Here is a 21,576-nt window from a genome sequence, read left to right as displayed (position 1 = left end):
AAAAAAAAAAAAAAAAAGTGATAAAAAGTAGGTAGATCATAAACTCAACAACATAGATAGGCTGAGCATGATGGCTCACTCCTATAATCCACCCCTTTAGGAAGTCAAGGCAGGAGGATTGCTTGAGGCTAGGAGGAGTTCAAGACCAGCATGGGCAACACAGTGAGATCCCCATCTCCAAAAAACCAAACAAACAAAAAAGTCAATTAGCCATGTATGGTGGCATATGCCTATAATCCCAGCACTTTGGGAGGCTGAGGCAGGGGATCAGTTGAGCCCAGAAATTTGAAGTTCTGATTAGCCACTACACTCCAGCTTGGGAGAGAGAAAGAGAGACACTGTCTTATTTAAAACAGAAAAAGAAGAAAAAAAAAGAATATAGATCACATCTGTTTGAATATACCATGCCAATCCTTGTTGGGTTTCATTCCTTATAATTGTCATTTTTAAAGATTTTTCTTCTTATAAATATTCTATTTTTTCATTGTAAAAAAAAAATTTTTTTTTTTTTTTTTTGAGACGGAGTTTCACTCTTGTTACCCAGGCTAGAGTGCAATGGCGCGATCTTGGCTCACCGCAACCTCCGCCTCCTGGGTTCAGGCAATTCTCCTGCCTCAGCCTCCTGAGTAGCTGGGATTACAGGCACGTGCCACCATGCCCAGCTAATTTTTTGTATTTTTAGTAGAGACGGGGTTTCACCATGTTGACCAGAATGGTCTCGATCTCTTGACCTCGTGATCCACCCGCCTCGGCCTCCCAAAGTGCTGGGATTACAGGCTTGAGCCCTCGGCCTCCCAAAGTGCTGGGATTACAGGCTTGAGCCACCACGCCCGGCCTCATTGTAAAAAATTTAAGGGAGAACACGGTGGAAAAAACAAACAAGAAAAGGACTTCATAATCCTCTACCCTAAGGGAAAGAAGTCACCATTACCTATTTAGTTCTTCTCCCACTTTTTTTTTTTTTTTTTCAAGACAGAGTCTCCTGCTGTCACCCAGGCTAGAGTGCAGTGATATCTCTTGGGCTCAAGTAATTCTCATGCCTCAGCCTCCTGAGCAGCTGGGATTATAGGCGTGTGCCACCACACCTGGCTAATTTTTGTATTTTTAGTAGAGATGGGGTTTTGCCACATTGGCCAGGCTGATCTTGAACTCCTGACCTTGGGTGATCCCCTTGGCCTCCCAAAGTGCTGGAATTACATGTGTGAGCCACTGTGCCCGGCCTTCTGCCGTTAATTTTAAAAGAAAAAACATTAAAAAAAATTTTTTTTTCTTTTTGACATAGTGTCTCATTTTTGTTGCCTAGGCTGGTCTTGAACTCCTGGGCTCAAGCGATCCTTCTGCCTCAGCCCCCCGAGTAGCAGGGATTACAGATGCACATCACGGTGTCCTTATGCCATTTCTTTTGTACATAGGTAAATGCAAACATATGGTTACATCATATACTGTTTTGGAGGTTTGATTTGCTTTTCATTTTGATCACCTTTCCAAGGTGTTATTTTCCTAGTACATCTTTTTAAATGGATGTAGAATATTCTTTTGTATGAATGAACAGTGCTTTTATTTAGGTGGTCCTTTCCTGTTAGACTTCTCTTTTTTTTTTTTTGAGACAGAATCAGTCTTGTTCTATTGCCCAAACTGGAGTGCAGTGGTGTGATCTCTGCTCAAGTGATTTTCCTGCCTCAGCTTCCCTGGTAGCTGGGATTACAGGTGCCCAAATCTGGCTAATTTTTGTATTTTGGTAGAGATAGGGTTTTACCATACTAGCCAGGCTGGTTTTGAACTCCTGGCTTCAGTGATGCACTCACCTCGGCCTCCCAAAGTGTGGGGATTACAGGCGTAAGCCACTGGGCCTGACCCAGATGAACATTCTTGTAGCTATTGCACACAACTTTGAACACTTCTTAGGATGAATTCCTTAAAGCAGAAATGTTGAGCCAGGCTTTTGTTTTTTCCCGGTGACTCTTTGACACATGATAATACTGACTTTTCTTTCTTTCCAGACACTACAACAACAGGAGTGCAAACTTCTCTATAGCCGAAAAGAGGGTCAAAGGCAAGAAAACAAAAACAAAAATAGATATAAAAACATCCTGCCCTGTAAGTATCAATACTCCGCTTAGTAATAGTCACTCTTGGAGATTTTGATTCCCAGCACTTCTGTACCTTTTCTCAGGGTCGTCTGCTCTTGTTAGCACGTCTGAGGCCTTAGCTTCTTTAACTGTAAGCAGTCTCCAGAATAATCAACCATGGTGGGAGTTGATGGCCTTATTCACTAAGCTCCTGTGATGCTGATTACTGAATAAAGTTGCCACTAGGTGGCTTTGTCTGTGGTTGGTTCCTTCTGCTAATTAATTTTCTGTCTGCCCAAGATAGATCATCTCAAGGCTTGGGATCTCTCAGTGTCAGGGCCCTCAGGGTCCCAGATTTGTGCCTTGACTCCTCCTCACTGGGCCTGTGAGTCCTGGGTAATGCCTGCCTCCTTTCTGGGACTCAGTTTCCTCATGTGGGAAACAGACGAACACCTCCCGAGGCCTCTTAGAACTGTTCTGCTCGCTGATCCCCTGAGCTCAAGTTACTGGAGAAAGGGTATATACTTACCTTTGCTCAGAAGAAGACTTTGTGGGCCAGGTGTCGTGGCTCGCACTTGTAATCCCAGCACTTTGGGAGGCTGAGGCAGGCAGATCACCTCTGGTCAGGAGTTTGAGACCATCTTGGCCAATATGGTGAAACCTCATCTCTACTAAAAATTACAAAAGTTTGTAATTTTTACAAACTTTTACGTGGTGGCGGACACCTGTAATCCAAGCTACTCAGGAGGCTGAGGCAGGAGAATTGCTTGAACCTGGGAGGGGGAGGTTGCATTGAGCTGAGATTGCACCAACGCACTCCAGCCTGGGTGATAGAGCAAGACTCTGTCTCAAAAAAAATAAAAAAATAAATAAAATTTTTTGTAGAGCAGGGTCTCCCTATGTTGTAATTACTGTTTTGTAGAGAGAGGGTTTCATCATGTTGCCCAGGCTGGTCTTGAATTCCTGGGCTCAAATGATCTGCCTGCCTCGGCCTCCCAAAGTGTTAGAATTACAGGCATGAGTTGCTGCCCCCGGCCGTACCTTCTGTAACATCCAAATGCCACCAGCAAAAGCCCAAGTTGAAACAGGAGGGATAAAGGCCTGGAAGGATGTAGGCCTTGCATGAGGGTCTCAGAAATGGCACTAAACCAGTCACAGCTCCTCTCTCCCATGATCTAACGCTATGCCGAAGTCTGTGCATTTTGATCTCACTTAATCCACGTAACTTTGCAAAGGAAGCAGCCATTCTTAGTATCCTGATTCCCTAGACCATTCAAGGAAAGTTACAAGTGAGGGGGAGTGGGCAGGAGAACTGGCACTAGAGCCCCCAGAATCACTGCTCTTAGCACCACGCTGTAATGCAGGGGTGTCTCCATGATGTGCAGTGCAAGGCAGTGCACTGAGGAGAAAGGAAGGAACATTTACAACTTACCTTTATTTAATCCTTTCCCTAAAAAAAGAAAAGAAAAGAAAAGAAAAATTTGTTTGAGGCATAGATTGATTGCAGTGAGTGCATAATGTTTTATTGATTGATTGATTGATTGATTGTGTATAGAGATGGGGATCTCACTACATTGCCCAGGCTGATCTTGAACTCCTAGGTTCAAGCAGTCCTCCTGCTTTGGCTTCCAAAAGTGCTGGGATCACAGGCATGGGCCACTGCACCTGGCTATGCATACTGTATTTATCCAACTAACAAATAAGGCTTGTTTGTATATAGTGCATCTATGTATATATTTAAGCATTCAAAAATGGTGTGGTTGGGGGCCGTGATCGCATTTGGAGAGCATTGCTGTCATGTCTTATCAGGTCAGAGCCATTTTGTCAGATCTTGTAAACCATCCTTTGTGTGTGTCTACGCATGAAGCATAGTCTTTCTCTTTCTGCATACATATGTACATATACGTGGTCTATATGTATGGCATATCTACATGGGTATTGTAATGTGTATAGATGAGGGTGAGGGAAAGTGGAGACATTTGTAATACTGAGTAAAGGCAGTGAAGAATCTGTAGAGAAGCAGTTTGAACTGCAGCATGAGTACCAGTGATCTTGAGGAAGCCTTATTTATCCTGTTTTTTTTTTGTTTTTTTTTTTTTAAGTAATTTTTTCAGTTTTTAGAAATAGAGTTTCCCTATGTTGCCCAGGCTGGTCTTGATCTCCTGGGCTCAAACGATCCTCCTGCCTTGGCCTCCCAAAGTGCCGGGATGACAGGTGTGGACCACCATGCCTGGCCACCTTGTCCTTTTTATATCTAAGTTTTGACATCTGCTCAGTAGTCTAATGGTATTTATAAGGTATACAATGTACGAGAAAGTGAAGGGACCAATGGTATGCAGTATCTAAATAGAATATCGCTTTTTCCTCCCTTAAAGGTCTCATTCAGATGTTCCTCTGATGAACATCTCTTTTCCTTAATGATGAGGAGTCTGAAACAAAAAGGACATTATTCTTTTTTTTTTTTTTTTTTTTTTTTTGAGACGGAGTTTCGCCCTTGTTACCCAGGCTGGAGTGCAATGGCGCGATTTCGGCTCACCGCAACCTCCGCCTCCTGGGCTCAGGCAATTCTCCTGCCTCAGCCTCCTGAGTAGCTGGGATTACAGGCACGCACCACCATGCCCAGCTAATTTTTTGCACTTTTAGTAGAGACGGGGTTTCACCATGTTGACCAGGATGGTCTCGATCTCTCGACCTCGTGATCCACCCGCCTCGGCCTCCCAAAGTGCTGGGATTACAGGCTTGAGCCGCCGCGCCCGGCAGGACATTATTCTTTTTTTTTTTTTTTTTTTGAGACGGAGTTTTGCTCTTGTTACCCAGGCTGGAGTGCAATGGCGCGATCTCGGCTCACCGCAACCTCCGCCCCCTGGGTTCAGGCAATTCTCCTGTCTCAGCCTCCTGAGTAGCTGGGATTACAGGCACGAGCCACCATGCCCAGCTAATTTTTTGTATTTTTAGTAGAGACGGGGTTTCACCATGTTGACCAGGATGGTCTTGATCTCTTGACCTCGTGATCCACCCGCCTCGGCCTCCCAAAGTGCTGGGATTACAGGCTTGAGCCGCCGCGCCCGGCAGGACATTATTCTATTCTTTTAAGACACATGACTTTCTTACTAATTCTTACCGTTGCAAACTATGTTGCTTAGGTAGAGCAATCAGATTTTTGTACCAATAATGGACTTTTATACAGAATTTGGACAGTTGATACTATCAGAGCCTTGTGATTTATGGCATACTACTTCACTAAAAAAATACCTGGCCGGGAGACCATCCTGGTCAACATGGTGAAACCCCGTCTCTACTAAAAATGCAAAAATTAGCTGGGCCTGGCAGCGCGTGCCTGTAATCCCAGCTACTCAGGAGGCTGAGGCAGGAGAATTGCCTGAACCCAGGAGGCGGAGGTTGCGGTGAGCCGAGATCGCGCCATTGCACTCCAGCCTGGGTAACAAGAACGAAACTCTGTCCCCCCCAAAAAAAAATACCTGGCCGGGCATGGTGACTCACACCTGTAATCCCAGCACTTTGGGAAACTGAGGCTGGCAGATCACCTGAGGTCAGGAGTTCAAGACCAGCCTGGCCAACATGACAAAACCTCATCTCTACTAAAAATACAAAGATTTGCTAGTTGTGGTAGCACCCGTCTGTAATCCTAGTTACTTAGGAGGCTGAGGCATGAGAATTGCTTGAGCCCAGGAGGCGGAGATTGCAGAGAGCCAAGATAGCGCTATTGCACCCCAGCCTGGGTGACAGAGGAAAACCCCGTGTCAAAAAATAATTAAAAACAAACAAACAAACAAACTCTTTATTTTGGAAATTTTCAAATGTATTCAAGAGCAGACAGAACCCACATGTACACACTGTCCAGCTTCAACAATTATCAACCCAGGCCCAGTCTCGTTTCATCTATACTCTGATCCATATCTCCTTTCTCCTTGAATTATTTTGAAGCACATCTCAGATATCATATCATATATCTATACTTCAATCTTCTTTTTTTTAAATTCCCCCTCCCCTCTTTTTTTTTTTTTTTTTTTTTGAGACAGAGTCTTACTCTGTTGCCCAGACTGGAGTGCAGTGATGTGATCTCGGCTTACTGCAACATCCACCTCCCAGGTTTGAGCAATTCTTGCACCTCAGCCTCCCGAGTAGCTAGGATTACAGATGTGTACCCGTGTGTCTGGCTAAGTTTTGTATTTTTAATAGAGACAGGGTTTTGCCATGTTGGCCAGTCTAGTCTGGAACACCTGGCTTCATATGATCCACCTGCCTGGGCCTCCCAAAGTGCTATAATTATAGGCGTGAGCCACCGCACCCAGTCCAAAATTTCTTGGTTTGAAATAATTTTGGAGTCATAAGTTACAAAAATAGTAGAGAGAGTTTTCTTGGATCTTCTCTCAGCTTCGTATATCCAATGATAACATTCTATATACCCATAGTATATGATCAAAACCAGGAAATTGTGTAGATAGCATTATGAGGCATCAGGCAGTGTTCACATTGCTGTTGTGCTTATCTGGGCTTTAATGTTTATGTGTGTGTGTGTGTGTGTGTGTGTGTGTATGTATGTGTGTATGTATGTTTTCAATCATTAAATGAACGAAACTTGGACTAGGTTGAGGGTGAACTGATTTGAACTGCTTTTTCCTGAAGCAGTCCGAGGACCTATGTGACTGTGGTGTATTTTCCTTCTAGTTGATCATACCAGGGTTGTCCTACACGACGGGGATCCCAATGAGCCTGTTTCAGATTACATAAATGCAAATATAATCATGGTAAGCTTTGCTTTTCATAGTGTTTTCTGACCACATATTGCTAGCCTATTTTTGTATTTTAAATCCTTCCTTGTGTCCTGAAAGCAACTTTCAGATGTTTGAAGGATTTTCTTCCTGAATTTCTAGCCTGAATTTGAAACCAAGTGCAACAATTCAAAGCCCAAAAAGAGTTACATTGCCACACAAGGTTGTCTGCAAAACACGGTGAACGACTTTTGGCGGATGGTGTTCCAAGAAAACTCCCGAGTGATTGTTATGACAACGAAAGAAGTGGAGAGAGGAAAGGTAAATCACAGAAATCTCTTCTGCTAAACTGTTTTTAAAGTATTAGACGTGTCACATTGGCCATGTTTAGGAAGTGAATCAGTGGATTAAGCTTAATCTAACTGATTCTCTGGAAAAAAGGGACTAGAAGAAATTTGATTGTGATATTACTTGGTGTAGTTTTCTTTATGATTCTTCTGCTTGGGGTTTGTTGAGCTTCTTGACTCTGTGGATTTGTAGTTTTCCTTAAATTTGGACAGTGTTCAGTCTTTGTTTCTTCAGATACATACCCTGGGCTGGGCATGGTGGCTCATGCCTATAGTCCCAGCACTGTTGGGCATTGAGGCAGGCAGATCACTTGAAGTCAGGAGTTTGAGACCAGCCTGGGCAATGCAGTAATACCCCATCTCTACCCCAAAAAAAATGTACCCTGCCCAACCTTGTCCTAGGACACCAATCACATGTGTATTACGGTTCTCGAAGTTATCTCACAGCCTACTGACACTTGGTTTATTTTATTCAGTTTTCTTCCCCCTCTGTATTTCATTTTGGATAGCTTCTTTTGCCATGTCTTTAAATTAATCTTCTACAGTAAGTCATCTATTCTTAATCCTATCCAGAGTATTTTTCACAGCATTGTATTTTTCATCTCTAGAAGTGTTAATATCATCTTTATTGTTCCTTTTAACATGTGTAGCATTTTCCTTACCCTTTGAAGGTATGGAGTATTTCCATTGCTGTTTTTTGTTTTTTAGAGATAAGGTCTTACTCTATTGCCCAGGCTGGAGTGCAGTGATGTAACCATAGCTCGCTGTAGCTTCAAACTCCTAGGTTCAAGTGATCTTTCCACCTCAGTCTCCTGAGAACCTGGGACGACAGGCATGCATCACCACCTTTGGCTAATTTTTGTTTATTTATTTATTTTTTTTTTTTGAGACAGAGTGTCGCTCTTGTTACCCAGGCTGGAGTGCAATGGCGCGATCTCGGCTCACTGCAACCTCCACCTCCTGGGTTAAAGCAATTCTCCTGCTTCAGCCTCCTGAGTAGCTGGGACTACAGGCACGCGCCCCCATGCCCAGCTAATTTTTTGTATTTCTAGTAGAGACGGGGTTTCACCACGTTGACCAGGATGGTCTCGATCTCTCGACCTTGTGATCCACCCGCCTCGGCCTCCCAAAGTGCTGGGATTACAGGCTTGAGCCACCGCGCCTGGCAATTTTTGTTTATTTTTAGTGGAGATGAGGTCTTGCTATGTTGTGCAGGCTGGTCTTGAACTCCCAGGCTCGAGCAATCCTCCCACTTCGGCCTCCCAAAGTGCTGGAATTGTAGGCATGAACTACCATACCTGACCTGGAGTATTTTTATAATAACTATTGTTATGTGAATTCTGTTATATGTGTCGTTTCATTTTTTTCAGTGTTTTTAGTTTTTTAAGGTGAGAGGGTAAATCTGGTCTGTTACTCCATTGTATCTAGAAACAGAAGTCAAAAAGGGAGTATTTAAAAAAACCTATGTGGGCCAGGCATGGTGGCTCACGCCTGTGATCCCAGCACTTTGGGAGATCGAGGTGGGTGAATCGCTTGAGCTTAGGAGTTTGAGACCAACCTGGGTAACAGTGAAACCCTGTCTCTGCAAAGAAATACAAAAATTAGGTGGGCGTGGTGGCACATGCCTGTGGTCCTGGCTACTCAGGAAGCTGAGGTGGGAGGATCCTTTGAGCCCAAGAGTTTGAGGCTGCAGCAAGCTTTGATCGCCCCAGTGCACTGCAGCCTGGGCAATAGAATGAGACCCTGTCTCTACAAAAGGGGAAAAAAAAAAGAAAAGAAGATCTGTCTGGTGATTAGAGTACTAATTAATAAACACTGATTTCACTGGTTATGTAAACTATACTTATGAATTTTAAGCATTTAAAAATTAATTTGAATTATCCAAACGATATGTTCATGTAGATATTCAAACACATTGGTGTTAAGATTAAAGTTGCTTTTTGTCTCTATTCCCCGTCCACGTATTTTAACCCCCTCTCTTCCAGCATAAAAGCCCTGTTCTCAGTTGGACATGTATTCTCCTGCACTGTTTTTGTGGCATTTATATTCACATACTAACCTGTATATACTACTACCTACTACTTTCTGACTGAAAAGTGCTTTTTCATACAGTAACTTTATTCTGTCTCTTGATTTTTTTTTTCCCCCAGTAAATATATGTTCTGACCTTCTCTGTGAGTGCATTTTGGGCTATCTCATTCTTTTTAGCAATTGCATAATATTCTTTGGTGTGGCTATACTGTAATTTATTTAACCATGATTTCTTAGATAGGCATTTAAGCATCCTGGTTTTTGCTCTTAGAACCAGTGCTGAAGTGATCAATGTTGTTCTTGCCTTCCTTTGAACATGGCAAATGTGTCTCTAGGTTAGACATCAAGAAGGATTGTGAGGTCATAGGATGTGCATGTTGTCCTTTTTGTTTTTTGTTTTTGGGACAGTCTTGCTCTGTCTCCCAGGCTGGAGTGCAGTGTCACCATCTCAGCTCACTGCAGACTCTGCCTTCTGGGTTCAAATTATTCTTGTGCCTCAGTCTCCCGAGTAGCTGGGATTGCAGGCATGTACCACCACACCTGTCTAATTTTTGCATTTTTAGTAGAGACGGGGTTTCAACATGTTGGCCAGGCTGGTCTCGAACTCCTGACCTTAAGTGATCCACCCACCTTGGCCTCCCAAAGTGCTAGGATTACAGGCATGAGCCACCGTGCCTGGCCATGTTGTCTGTTTAATTAACTTTGCCCAACTGTCCTCCCAAATGGTTGCCCCAGTGCTTACTCCCACCCACAGCACCCGCCTAGGACCCATCGCTCCATACTCTTCAAGACACTTCAGATTAAAAAATAAATTGTAACATCCCACATCTACAGAGAAGCAGACAAATCTTATTGAGTGACAGCCCTCTGTGTTATCTCAAAGTGAGCTCACCCTTGTGGGTTTTTTTTTTAAATATAGAAAAGTTCTGTCTTGGCCGGGTGCGGTGGCTCAAGCCTGTAATCCCAGCACTTTGGGAGGCCAAGGCGGGTGGATCACGAGGTCGAGAGATCGAGACCATCCTGGTCAACATGGTGAAACCCCGTCTCTACTAAAAATACAAAAAATTAGCTGGGCATTTTGGCGCATGCCTGTAATCCCAGCTACTCAGGAGGCTGAGGCAGGAGAATTGCCTGAACCCAGGAGGCGGAGGTTGCGGTGAGCCGAGATCGCGCCATTGCACTCCAGCCTGGGTAACAAGAGCGAAACTCCGTCTCAAAAAAAAAAAAAAAGAAAAGTTCTGTGTTTTTGTTTGTATTCTAGTGAAAGTTCTTTTTTAGATATCTTTTAATTGGTTTATATAAGATTTTGTGTGGAATGTAGCAGTGATACCTATAAATTAAACCTAAGACAGATGGAGAACTTTGGAGTTTAGCCCTCCTAATGTAATTTTTATATTGGATGTGAAGGACAGTGTGATTTTCAAAAGACTTTCATTGTAGTACACTTCCGAATACCTTTGGGAGCAGATCTGGTCACTGTGAAACAAAAGTTTCCTTTAGCAGCTGCCTGCAGTAACATTAGGTATTCTTGGATTAATGGACCAATGGGAACATCTTTGTAGTTTCTGCTTCAGGCAAATGTTTTTTGCCCTAAATGTGGTTAGTAAGAATGAAGCCCTTCATCCTGCTTTTTGCCTGATTGTAGCTGTAGGAGGTCACCTGTTCTCAGAGGATGTGAGGACTGTGAGAGAGGGGTCTTGTGTTGCTTCAGAGGAATCAGTATCAGTCCCTTTCAGAAGCTCTCCTAGGATAGACAGGCATTAGGGTGAAATCACCCTGCCCCACTCCTTACCACCTTGTCTGAGTCTGCTCCCTGTCTCCTCCTTCCTTTTTACTTTGGTGGTACTGAGAGGATGACATGATGGGTGCTGATTCTCTCTACAGGCCTTTCTGACAGCCTACTCTCACTATCCCCCAAGTGCACAGAAGACAAACCAGACTGTGGACTGTCTTTGATTCCTGGGCCCTATTTTAAAGGCCTTATTTTAATGTATTAGTTCTCATATTTTAGAATTTGTTTGCCAAGGTTTTGAAAGGAGTTTAGAAACTGGGGAGAGGGCTGCAGCAGTTTGCTGATGTTTAAAGTTAGCTAAAACGTTCTTTTCAGAGTCATGATTTAATTTTATATCCTGTGACGAGTTCCCTATAGTGACTGAGAGCAGTCCTCAGCCTTGATTGGCCAGCAACAGCATAGAGTACAATTAATATTAGGAATGTTTATTTGGGTTAACTAAAATTTACATCAAATCTGTCAGAGGTGTTTGGATCTGTAAAATACTGGAGGGAAAGCCAAAAGACCACATTCTTCTTCTTGTTTTTTCTTTTGAGACCATATCTTGCTCTGTTACCCAGCCTGCAGTGCAGTGGCACGATCTTGGCTCACTGTAGCATCTGCCTCCCAGATTCAAGTGATTCTCCTGCCTCAGCCTCCTGAGTAGCTGGGATTACAGGCATGTGTCACCACACCTGGCTCATTTTTGTAATTTTAAAAGAGACAGAGTTTTAACCGTGTTGGTCGGGCTGGTCTCAAACTCTTGGCCTCAAGTGATCCACCCAGCCTCCCAACATGCTGGGATTACAGGCATGAGCCACTGTGCCCGGCTAAGACCACATCCTTCTATTGAATGTTCCTCCTGCCATGTTTTCTTTTTTCTTTCAACGAATCATCTACTGTGACTGTTGATATCTGTAACTGTTTTCTTATTTCCAGTTTTATAGCTGTAAATTTCTCTGTCTTCCTAAGATACAAGGTAAATTTCTCTTGCTGATATTTATGTCATGGTGGTTTTGGAAAGTAAGTGATGTGGATGACTGCCCAGAATGCAACAGAACACAAAAGCATTCTCTGCCCAGGACACATCACCAAATAGATACAATTTCACTCATCTCTTATTGAGTGAAATAGCTTCCTCTTTGGCAGCAAGAATAATTTTCTTGGTGCCATATTTTTCAATCGCCTGCTCTTAAAGCCAGCAGCTATTGCAGACTTGGCATTCCCAGGACTCAGTTAAGGGAAAGTGACGTGTAGAGGAGGTATCAGATGGGTCTGGATATAGAAAAAGCAGCTGGTTCAAAACCCTATGGGCTGCCTTTCTGTGATATAGTTATTCACACTTGGGTTAGATAAGGCACAGAGTCCTCCTACACTGGTGCGGAAGTGAAGCAGACAGTCTGGCTCGTTGGGCAGCCTAGACTCCTCCAGACTCTATGCTTGCCTTCCCTAGGGAGTGACTGGCAGATCTTAGAATTCAGACCTCAGTGGTTGCTAGCCAGCACTCTCACGTTGGTTGGTCCTTCTCTCTGCATCTTTGATTCCTTAGAGATAAACAAACAAGCATTGACTCTCCTTTGACACGTGCTTGGATCAGACAACGGCACTCAGACAACGGCACGAGCCGCTTTTCTCCTCCACTTCTGCTTAGTCCTCCGAGCACCTGCATCTGCTTTTGTTGGAACTCTTTTTTTTTTTTTTTTTTTGAGATGGAGTCTCTCTCTGTTGCCCAGGCTGGAGTGCAGTGGCATGATCTCGGCTCATTGTAACCTCCGCCTCCCAGGTTCAAATGATTCTCCTGCCTTAGCCTCCCAAGTATCTGTGATTACAGGCACTGGCTACCACGCCTGACTAATTTTTGTATTTTTTTTTTTTTGAGACGAAGTTTCACTCTTGTTGCCCAGGCTAGAGTGCAATGGCATGGGCTCAGTTCACTGCAACCTCCACCTCCCCGATTCAAGTGATTCTCTTGCCTCAGCCTCCCAACTAGCTGAAATTACAGGCATGCACCACAACACCCAGCTAATTTTTTGTATTATTAATAAAGATGGTATTTCATCATGTTGGCCAGGCTGGTCTCGAACTCCTGACCTCAGGTGATATACCTGCCTCAGACTCCCAAAGTGCTGGGATTATAGGCGTGAGCTATCACACCTGGCCTAATTTTTGTATTTTTAATAGAGACGGGGTTTCACCATGTTGGCTAGGCTGGCCTCAAACTACTGGTCTCAAGTGATCTGCCCATTTTGGCCTTCCAAAGTGCTGAGATTACAGGTGTGAGCCCCTGTGCCCAGCCTGATTGTTTACAGATCAACAAGCATTGACTCTCCTTTGACACATGCTTGGATCAGGTAACTGCACCAGCCTCCTTTCTCCTCCCACTTCTGCCCGATCCTCCAAGCACCTGCTTTTCTTATTTGAACTCTTCTTTCCTTTTCTTTGAAAGCCTAACAGATGCTAGAGAGGCCATTTTCCACATTGGTGGTTATTAAGCAAGACTTGCACATTTGTTTGTTGCTGGTTTAGGTTTTTATTTCAGAGTTCACAGAATTAACTTTGTTTTTCTCTGATCCCTTCCAGAGTAAATGTGTCAAATACTGGCCTGATGAGTATGCTCTCAAAGAATATGGGGTCATGCGTGTTAGGAACGTCAAAGAAAGTGCTGCTCATGACTATACGCTAAGAGAACTTAAACTTTCAAAGGTTGGACAAGTAAGTATATTGTCGTATTCTAGAGACTCTGGGAACTGCTGATGGTATGTAGTAATTCAGGGTCTTGCAGTTGCTCATGTTTGCATGCCTTTATGCATTCGCTCACTCATTGATTAAGTAGCCATTTATTGGGTTTCTTCTATGTGCCAGGTACAGTTTAGGCAGTACTGGTACACTGTGAACAAGGCAGGTGGTGTTCCTGCCCTTATCGAGCCTAGGGAAGGGCAGGATGGAAGATTTAAAAACAAATAACTGGCCAGGCGCTGAGGCTTATGCTTGTAATCCCAGCACTTTGGGAGGCTGAGGCAGGTCGATCGCTTGAGCCCAGGAGTTCAAGACCAGCTCTGGGTGGGAGATTGGGATGGGGTGACCTGAGTGGTTGCAAGGCCTGTTAGGAGGCCTCTGCAGGAGCCTGGGTTGATGGCCTCCTCTCCAAGTATCCACAGACTTCAGCAGTTGTTCTTCTTTGTTCCTTCCTTTGGAAAGGAATGTTATGTAAAATGGCAGAATAAACTGGAAGAGAAGCAGTGGATGTGAGAAGTGCTGGGGGTGAAGTCTGCAGGGCGTGAGGATTGTTTGGCCTTTGAAGGAAGAAGAGGGATTCAAGACACAATGTAGAGGTTTGAGTCTGAGTAGACAGTGGTGTTGTGGCAGACACTACAAAAGCTGGAGGGAGAACTGATGTGGGCTGTGATTTGTTTTCTTCTGGACGTGTTCAGCTGGGCATCTGAACAGTCATGTGGACATTCATCCATTCATTCAGAAATATTTGTTCAATGACCTCTTGGTTTCTGGCACCATGCTCTTTGCTGGAGATAGAGCTGGGGAACAAAGCAGATGGAGTCCCTGCACTCCCAAGTGTACACTGTACTGGCCAGTAATCTACCAGCCCAGTAATTGCACATATAAATATACCATTATAAACTGTAATCAAGGCTACAAAGAAAAAATGCAGGAGTTTAGGGTTCATTTAGAGGGGAAAAGGACTTTTTTTGAACAGAGCCTTGCTCTGTCACTCAGACTGGAATGCACTGGTGCAGTCACGGCTCACTGCAGCCTCAACCTCCTAAGCTGAAGTGATCCTCTCCCCCCAGCCTCCCATGTAGCTGGGGACTACAGCTTGTGCCACTATGCCCACCCAAGTTTCAAATTTTTTGTAGAGATGGGTATCTCATTATCTTGTCCAGGCTGGTCTTGAACTCCTGGGGTAAGTGATCCTCTTGCCACAAGTAGCCTCCCAAAGTGCTGGGATTATAGGCATGAGCCAATGCACCTGGCCAAAGGAAAGGAGGTTTTTTTTTTTTGTTTTTGTTTTTTTTCTTTGAGATGGAGTCTCGCTCTGTCACTCAGGCTGGAGTACAGTGGCGTGATCTTGGCTTATTGCAACCTCTGCCTCCTGAGTTCAAGTGATTATCCTGCCTCAGCCTCCTGAGTAGCTGGGATTACAGGCATGCACCACCATCCTAGCTTATTTTTGTATGTTTAGTAGGGATGGGGTTTCACCATGTTGGTTATGCTGGTCTTGAACTCCTGACCTTGTGATCTGCCTGCCTTGGCCTCCCAAAGTGCTGGGATTACAGGCATGAGCCACCGCGCCCAGCGTGCCCAGCTGAAAGGGAAGTTCTTAAGGCATAGGAAACAATGTGTTTGAGTTGGCAAAGGAGGTTGGGGGGAGGTTATCCTAAGTGTAGTAAGCAGCCATAGTTGGATTTAAGCTCTTAAGAGATTCCCCTCCACCCTGTAGAGACTAGAGCGAGCAGGAGTGGGTCTAGGGATTAGGACCGATTAGGAGGTACTGCGGTTGTCAGAGTGAAAGATGATAGGGCTTGAACTAGGCCAGTGGCAGGGGTGCCAGAAAGAAGAGGACCCAGTAGAGCTAACTGGAGGCAGACGGGCAGGGATTTAATGATGGAGTGTACCAAGGGCGAGGCTGGCATGCAGGATGACTGGTAGTTTTCTAGCCTGAGAAGGCAGGGTGGAGAGCAGTGGACTTGAGGAAGCTGGAAAGATAAGGACCTCTTTGTGGACACACTAAGTCTGAGGTGCCTTGGGCACATTGAAGTGGAGCTGTCAGGGAGGCAAGGGTGGAGGTGGGATGAGGAGGGGAGGTGGGACGCAGAGCATTGTGGATGGAGTTTTTGCTTGATGGAGGGACATTTTTTCCTGTGGCAACAGAAGGGCAAGAAGAGAAGGTGGCCACAGATGCCAGTAGGTGAGCTGAGAGTGATTATTTTCCCCGTCCTCTCTGAAGCTTGAGGCAAGGCCATCAACAGACCGTCAAAGGGAATAAGAAGAGATATTTGAATATTTGAAGAAAGGGAGAAAAGTATAAAATCATAATTGTGTAGCAGGGCAAGAAGTCCAGAAATTTCTGTGCTGTGCCAAGTGCCCAGTTGAGGTGGTGAACATGAAAATATACTGATACCCATTACCTGGTTTTTCTCCAAGGACACTTGGCTCCTAGGGCACAAAACAGAAAGTATGTGGTTTGCCCAGGCCTGGGATTTGCGTAGGTGCAGTGGATGGAGAGGAGGTCAGGGAATGGAGGCACACAGTAGAAAGTGACTGTCCCCACAGCCCGGGACTCCTGGCTGGATGAGGGGGACAGGGGCAGGAGGAGACAGGTGGAAAGTGGAGGGAGAGCTCAGTGGTCTGGAGGCTACAGGAAGTGACAGGGAGACTAGAAGGAGCTGGGAGCCAGTGTAGTTGTGGCCCAGGGTGGGATGTTTGGATTTCTGATGTCAGAGAGGGTGCAGTCCTACTGATGATGGGGAGGGGCAGAGGCTGAAGCTATGGTAGAGATTGTGAGAAGAACTGGAACAATACAGCTGTCAAGTAGAAATGGGAGACTGGGCGCCGTGGGTCATGCCTGTGATCCCAGCACTTTGGGAGGCTGAGGCAAGAGGATCACATTAGCTCAGGAGTTCAGGGTTGCAGTGAGCTGTGATTGTGCCACTGCACCCCAGCCTTGGCAACAGAGTGAGCCTCTGTCTCTTAAAAAAAAGAAGAAGAAGGGGGAGAAAGAAAAAATTGTCCTATTAAATCCCTTTTAAAAATGACACTTAAGGCTGGGTGAAGTGGCTCGTGCCTGTAATCCCTGCACTTTGGGAGGCCAAGGCAGGCGGATCACTTGAGGTCAAGAGTACAAGACCAGCCTGGCCAACATGGTGAATCCCTGTCTCTACTGAAAAGAGAAAAAGTAGCTGGATGTAGTGGCACCTGTAGTCCCAGCTACTTGGGAGACTGAGGCACAAGAATCTCTTGAACCCAGGAGGTGGAAGTTACAGTGAGCTAAGGCCAGTGCACATCAGCCTGGATGACAGAGTGAGACTCTATCTCAAAAAAAAAAGTTCCTTAGCTTAGATTGTCTCCGCACATATAGGAAGAAGATATAGCAATGAATTGTGCTGCAACAGTTATGTAATCTGGATAGACCCAGAAACATGATACTTTTCGGTCTTCTGTAGCGTTGGTGCTATTGTTGATCTTTATTAATTATCTTTATCCTCAAAATGCTGCAATGTGCTGAGTCTCTTACTGTTTACTGGGCAGAGGCTGAGTGTTTCAGCGAGCTCGAGTCCTTACAATTGCATTTTGAGAGAGAGAGAGAGAGAAAGAGAGAGAGATTATTATTCCCACTTTACGAGAGAAGAAATTGAGGTTTAGACATATCCAAGGGCCACATGAGTGTGGGTGCCTGGAATTGGAGCCTAAATCTAGTCATCTGATGGCAAAGCCTGTTTTCTTATCTTCTTTGCATTAAATACAAGTTTAATACAGAACAGTACTGGCTAGGCTTGGTGGCTCAGCACTTTGGGAGGCTGAGGCAGGCAGATCACCTGAGGTCAGGAGTTTGAGATTAGCCTTGCCAACATGGCAAAACCGCATCTCTACTAAAAATACAAAAATTAGCTAGGCGTGGTGGCATGTGCCTGTAATCCCAGTTACTTGGGAGGCTGAGGCAGAAGAATCACTTGAACCCGGGAGGCAGAGGTTGCAGTGAGCCAAGATGGCACCACTGCACTCCAGCCTGGGCGACAGAGCACGACTCTGTCTCGGAAAAAAAAAAAAAAACCAAAACGTGTGTGTTTATATGGTGGGGAAGTTTGGGTATAAAAAGACGACCAAGAGGAATGAATGTCTTAAGCGAGTGGCTGTGTCCTCATCTGCTTTCTCCCCTGCTGGGAGGAAAGACCTGAGTCCCTAGAGGTCTCAGTTACCTCCAGAGCTGAGCACCACAGGGATACAGAGGAACAGGGATGTTACCTGTCACTGATGATTCAGAGAGATGATTCAGGGTGTAGTTATCTGGAAGAATGAATTACCCTGCCAGACACCTTGGTTCTTATGACAGAGGCAAAGGTTGTCTCCAGGATTGTCCAAATTGAGACGAGTTCTGGGAACCTCATAAAGAAGACCTTTCAGTGGAACATGGGGAGATTCTCTCCTTCATTGGCTCACACTGGATTTAGGAAAGCTCAGAACTGGATGATTCCTCAACCTCTTGATTTATTTAATTCTTTTCTGGTTTTTCTTGGCTCTACTCCAGGGGAATACAGAGAGAACGGTCTGGCAATACCACTTTCGGACCTGGCCGGACCACGGAGTGCCCAGCGACCCTGGGGGTGTGCTGGACTTCCTCGAGGAGGTGCACCATAAGCAGGAGAGCATCATGGATGCAGGGCCGGTCGTGGTGCACTGCAGGTGACAGCCCCTGCCGCCCCTCTATGCCACAGCCTGTCCCTGTCTCCCAGCGCCAAGGGCTTGCTTTTACCTGCCCACCCCCCCAGCTCTTTGACTGTAGGAAGAATTTAATACCTGTTTGAGGCATAGAGCATCTGCATTGAGGGACATTTTGATCCCAAGGTGTATTTCTTCTAGATCCCACAGCACTGCCATTGGCTGTGGGCATTGCAACATGCTCAGTTAAAACTGCAAGGACTAAGTCAGCATTCTCTCTGAGACCACTAGAAGTTGTGCATTAAACAACTTCATCCTGGCTCTGCAGATTCTCCTCATTCTTTGTGATGTTTGCTCTGTAGGTGTTGACTGCTGTGTAGATATCAAGGTAGTGGGGGTGTGGTGGACATAGACCTGATTCTTGAGGATCCCTTAAGTCATTTTTTCTTTTTTTCTAATATAGTAATTTAGGATTCATCTCTTTGTGATTCTGTTCTCTCTCTCTCTCTCTCTCTGTCGCTCTCTCTCTCTCTTTGTGTGTGTGTGTGTGTGTGTGTGTGTGTGTGTGTGTGTGTGTATTGTTGTTTGTTTTATGTTTTTTTTGTGTGTCTGTGAGATAGAGTCTTGCTCTGTCGCCCAGGTTAGCGGGTTAGAGTACAGTGGTGCCATCTTGGCTCGCTGCAGCCTCCTCCTCCTGGGTTCAGGCTATTCTCCTGCCTCAGCCTCCCAGGTAGCTGGGATTACAGGTGCCCGCCACCTCGCCTGGCTAATTTTTGTATTTTAGTAGAGACGAGTTTTTGCCGTGTTGGCCAGGCTGAATGCTTGACCTCAGGTGATCTGCCCACTTCTGGCTCCCAAAGTGTTGGGATTACAGGCGTGAGCCACCACGCCCGGCAATTCTGTTCTCTTCTATCATAAATATATTTCTCCCTTAGCACTATACTTGTTTGCTTCACAAGATTCCAGCCGCTTTCCACCAAGGCCTTTGATGGAAGCTGTGCTCCTCTGTAATGAGTCTGTAGGCTGCTGATTCTCCAGTTTGGGCTTCATGATTACATTGGGGAACATTGGGTTTCCTAAATGTCATTCATTTCTTGGGCAAGTAGATATATGTGAAACTTTTTATTTGTCCAGTTAAAAAGGCTACCATTTATTGAGCCAGTCTCTGAGCCAATGTTTTTTTGTTTGTTTTTAATTCTTTAAATTATTTCTTCTCTTTTAATAACTTTATTTATTTTTTGAGAACAGTCTTGCTCTGTGACCCAGTCTGGAGTGCAGTGACACGATTTCAGTGTACTGCAACCTCTGCCTCCTGGGTTCAAGCAATTCTCATGTCTCAGCCTCCCAAGTAGCTGGGATTACAGGTGCATGACAACATGCCTGGCTAATTTTTGTATTTTTAGTAGAGATGAAGTTTTGCCATGTTGGCCAGGCTGGTCTTGAACTCCTGGCCTCAAGTAATCCTCCTGCCTCGGCCTCCCAGAGTGCTGGGATTTCAGGTGTGATCCACTGTGCTGGGCCCTCTTTCGATAACTTTGATGTATTTTTTTGTATATGATTGCTGTTTGATTCTGTACACCTGCCACTCTGTATGGTATGTGCTGTTGTCCCCATTTCACAGATGAGGAAACCGAAGGTCAGAGAGGTTAACAGCCTCAGGCACGTTGTACTGGAGAAGTTGAACTCCAAGAGCAGGTTTGGGCTGACTCCAAAGCCCTATGCTTTTTGCCAACATATTTTCAGACATAAATAGACAATTTTATAAATAGCTCCCAAGAATAGACATTGTTTCTGTTAATATTAATGGCTTGGTTTTGAGTCTGAAACCCCCATGAATGATTCCGTTGTTCCTGCTTTTTGTCTTTCTGCCTGCAGTGCTGGAATTGGCCGGACAGGGACGTTCATTGTGATTGATATTCTTATTGACATCATCAGAGAGAAAGGTGGGTCATCTGGAGGGCAAGAAGCAACAGTTTCTGTTTTTAGTTTATGGAAGGAAAGTGCTCATGGAAACAGCCTAGGGAAGAGATGTTGAATGGGAAAAATTTTTCACAAAAATCTGGGCTGAAGACTTCAGCATGTCTGCCTAAGAACAGAAGTGACACTCTGAGCTTTTGGCATAAAATGAAGTCTAGGAGCTGCAGAACCCACTGCCATAGTCTTTTGTTGCATACATAGTGGTGGTCTCTATCCAGACACCTGACCTTGTTTACAGTATGGGGTGATGTGTTAGAAAGTTAGGAAATCCTGACCTCTGCCACTTTATCATTTATATAGTCTTCTGGCATCATTGGTATTGGTCAGAAGTTCAATGCTGTCGCCATTGCAACATGTTCAGTTAAAACAGCAAAGACTGAATCAGCGTTCCCTCTGAGTCTACTAAAAGTTATGCATTAAACAAATTCATCCTGGCTCTGCAGTTTCTCTTTATTCTTCATGATGTTTCCTTCGTAGGTGTTGACTGTGACATTGACGTTCCCAAAACCATCCAGATGGTGCGATCTCAGAGGTCAGGGATGGTCCAGACAGAAGCACAGTACCGATTTATCTATATGGCGGTCCAGCATTATATTGAAACACTACAGCGCAGGATTGAAGAAGAGCAGGTACCAGCTTGAGGGCTGGCATGTGGATTCTCATTCTCTTTCTAGGCCTCTTGGATATGCTTTCCTTTTGAGCAGGAGGACAGGCTGTGATAGTCAACTGTTTGATTTGGGAATGGGAAACAAACTCCCAACTAAGAGGGCCTCTGGAAACTTAATTATTCCCTACTTCTCGTCTCTGGTTTTCACTCCAGAGGAGCTTAGGGAAGGGCACCATTCTATCAGCCTGGCCTGCCAGATTGAAGAACTGCCATGCAGAAAAGTTGTGATGTTCCCAGGCTTATGTGGCAAACATGGAACTCAAAGCCTTGAAGTTTCTAGCTTGTTCCAGCTTTGATCCACGCCGTGTTTATCCTGATTCCATCCCTTAAAATGAATGCCTCACTCTTAATAGCGCATGGCAGTTTGAACCACTAATTTGGTCGGGTTGGAAACAGTGAAATTTCAATTTTAATAAGCTGTGCATAATGAAGAGGAATGTGGAATTGGAGCTTTTCCATCTGAAGCTATTCATAACAGGCACAAAGCTGAGTTAATTAGGAGTATGCTGAGATGAAGGAAATGAGGAGAACTGCTCTTTTGGGGGCTGTGCTTCTCTCTCCCACCCCTCAACCCCACTGCCATGCTGCA

General features: G+C 44.9%; 1 protein-coding gene across 1 annotated transcript in view; it reads left to right on the top strand.

Moving 5' to 3' along the window:
- The window catches only part of PTPN11 (protein tyrosine phosphatase non-receptor type 11), a 105,720-nt gene that overhangs the window by 64,160 nt on the left and 19,984 nt on the right, over window positions 1–21,576 (top strand). The window contains exons 7-13 of the mRNA XM_039472139.2: window positions 2,001–2,097; window positions 6,759–6,838; window positions 6,965–7,123; window positions 13,532–13,663; window positions 18,213–18,367; window positions 20,219–20,286; window positions 20,798–20,949. Of these exons, the coding sequence (XP_039328073.1) occupies window positions 2,001–2,097; window positions 6,759–6,838; window positions 6,965–7,123; window positions 13,532–13,663; window positions 18,213–18,367; window positions 20,219–20,286; window positions 20,798–20,949 (843 nt within the window). The remainder of the gene's footprint in view (window positions 1–2,000; window positions 2,098–6,758; window positions 6,839–6,964; window positions 7,124–13,531; window positions 13,664–18,212; window positions 18,368–20,218; window positions 20,287–20,797; window positions 20,950–21,576) is intronic.

Source organism: Saimiri boliviensis, chromosome 7 (assembly GCF_048565385.1).
Source record: "Saimiri boliviensis isolate mSaiBol1 chromosome 7, mSaiBol1.pri, whole genome shotgun sequence".
Taxonomy (NCBI): Eukaryota; Metazoa; Chordata; class Mammalia; order Primates; family Cebidae; genus Saimiri; species Saimiri boliviensis.
The sequence above is the reverse complement of the archived record's forward strand: the minus strand, read 5'-3'. Positions and strand labels throughout refer to the sequence as shown.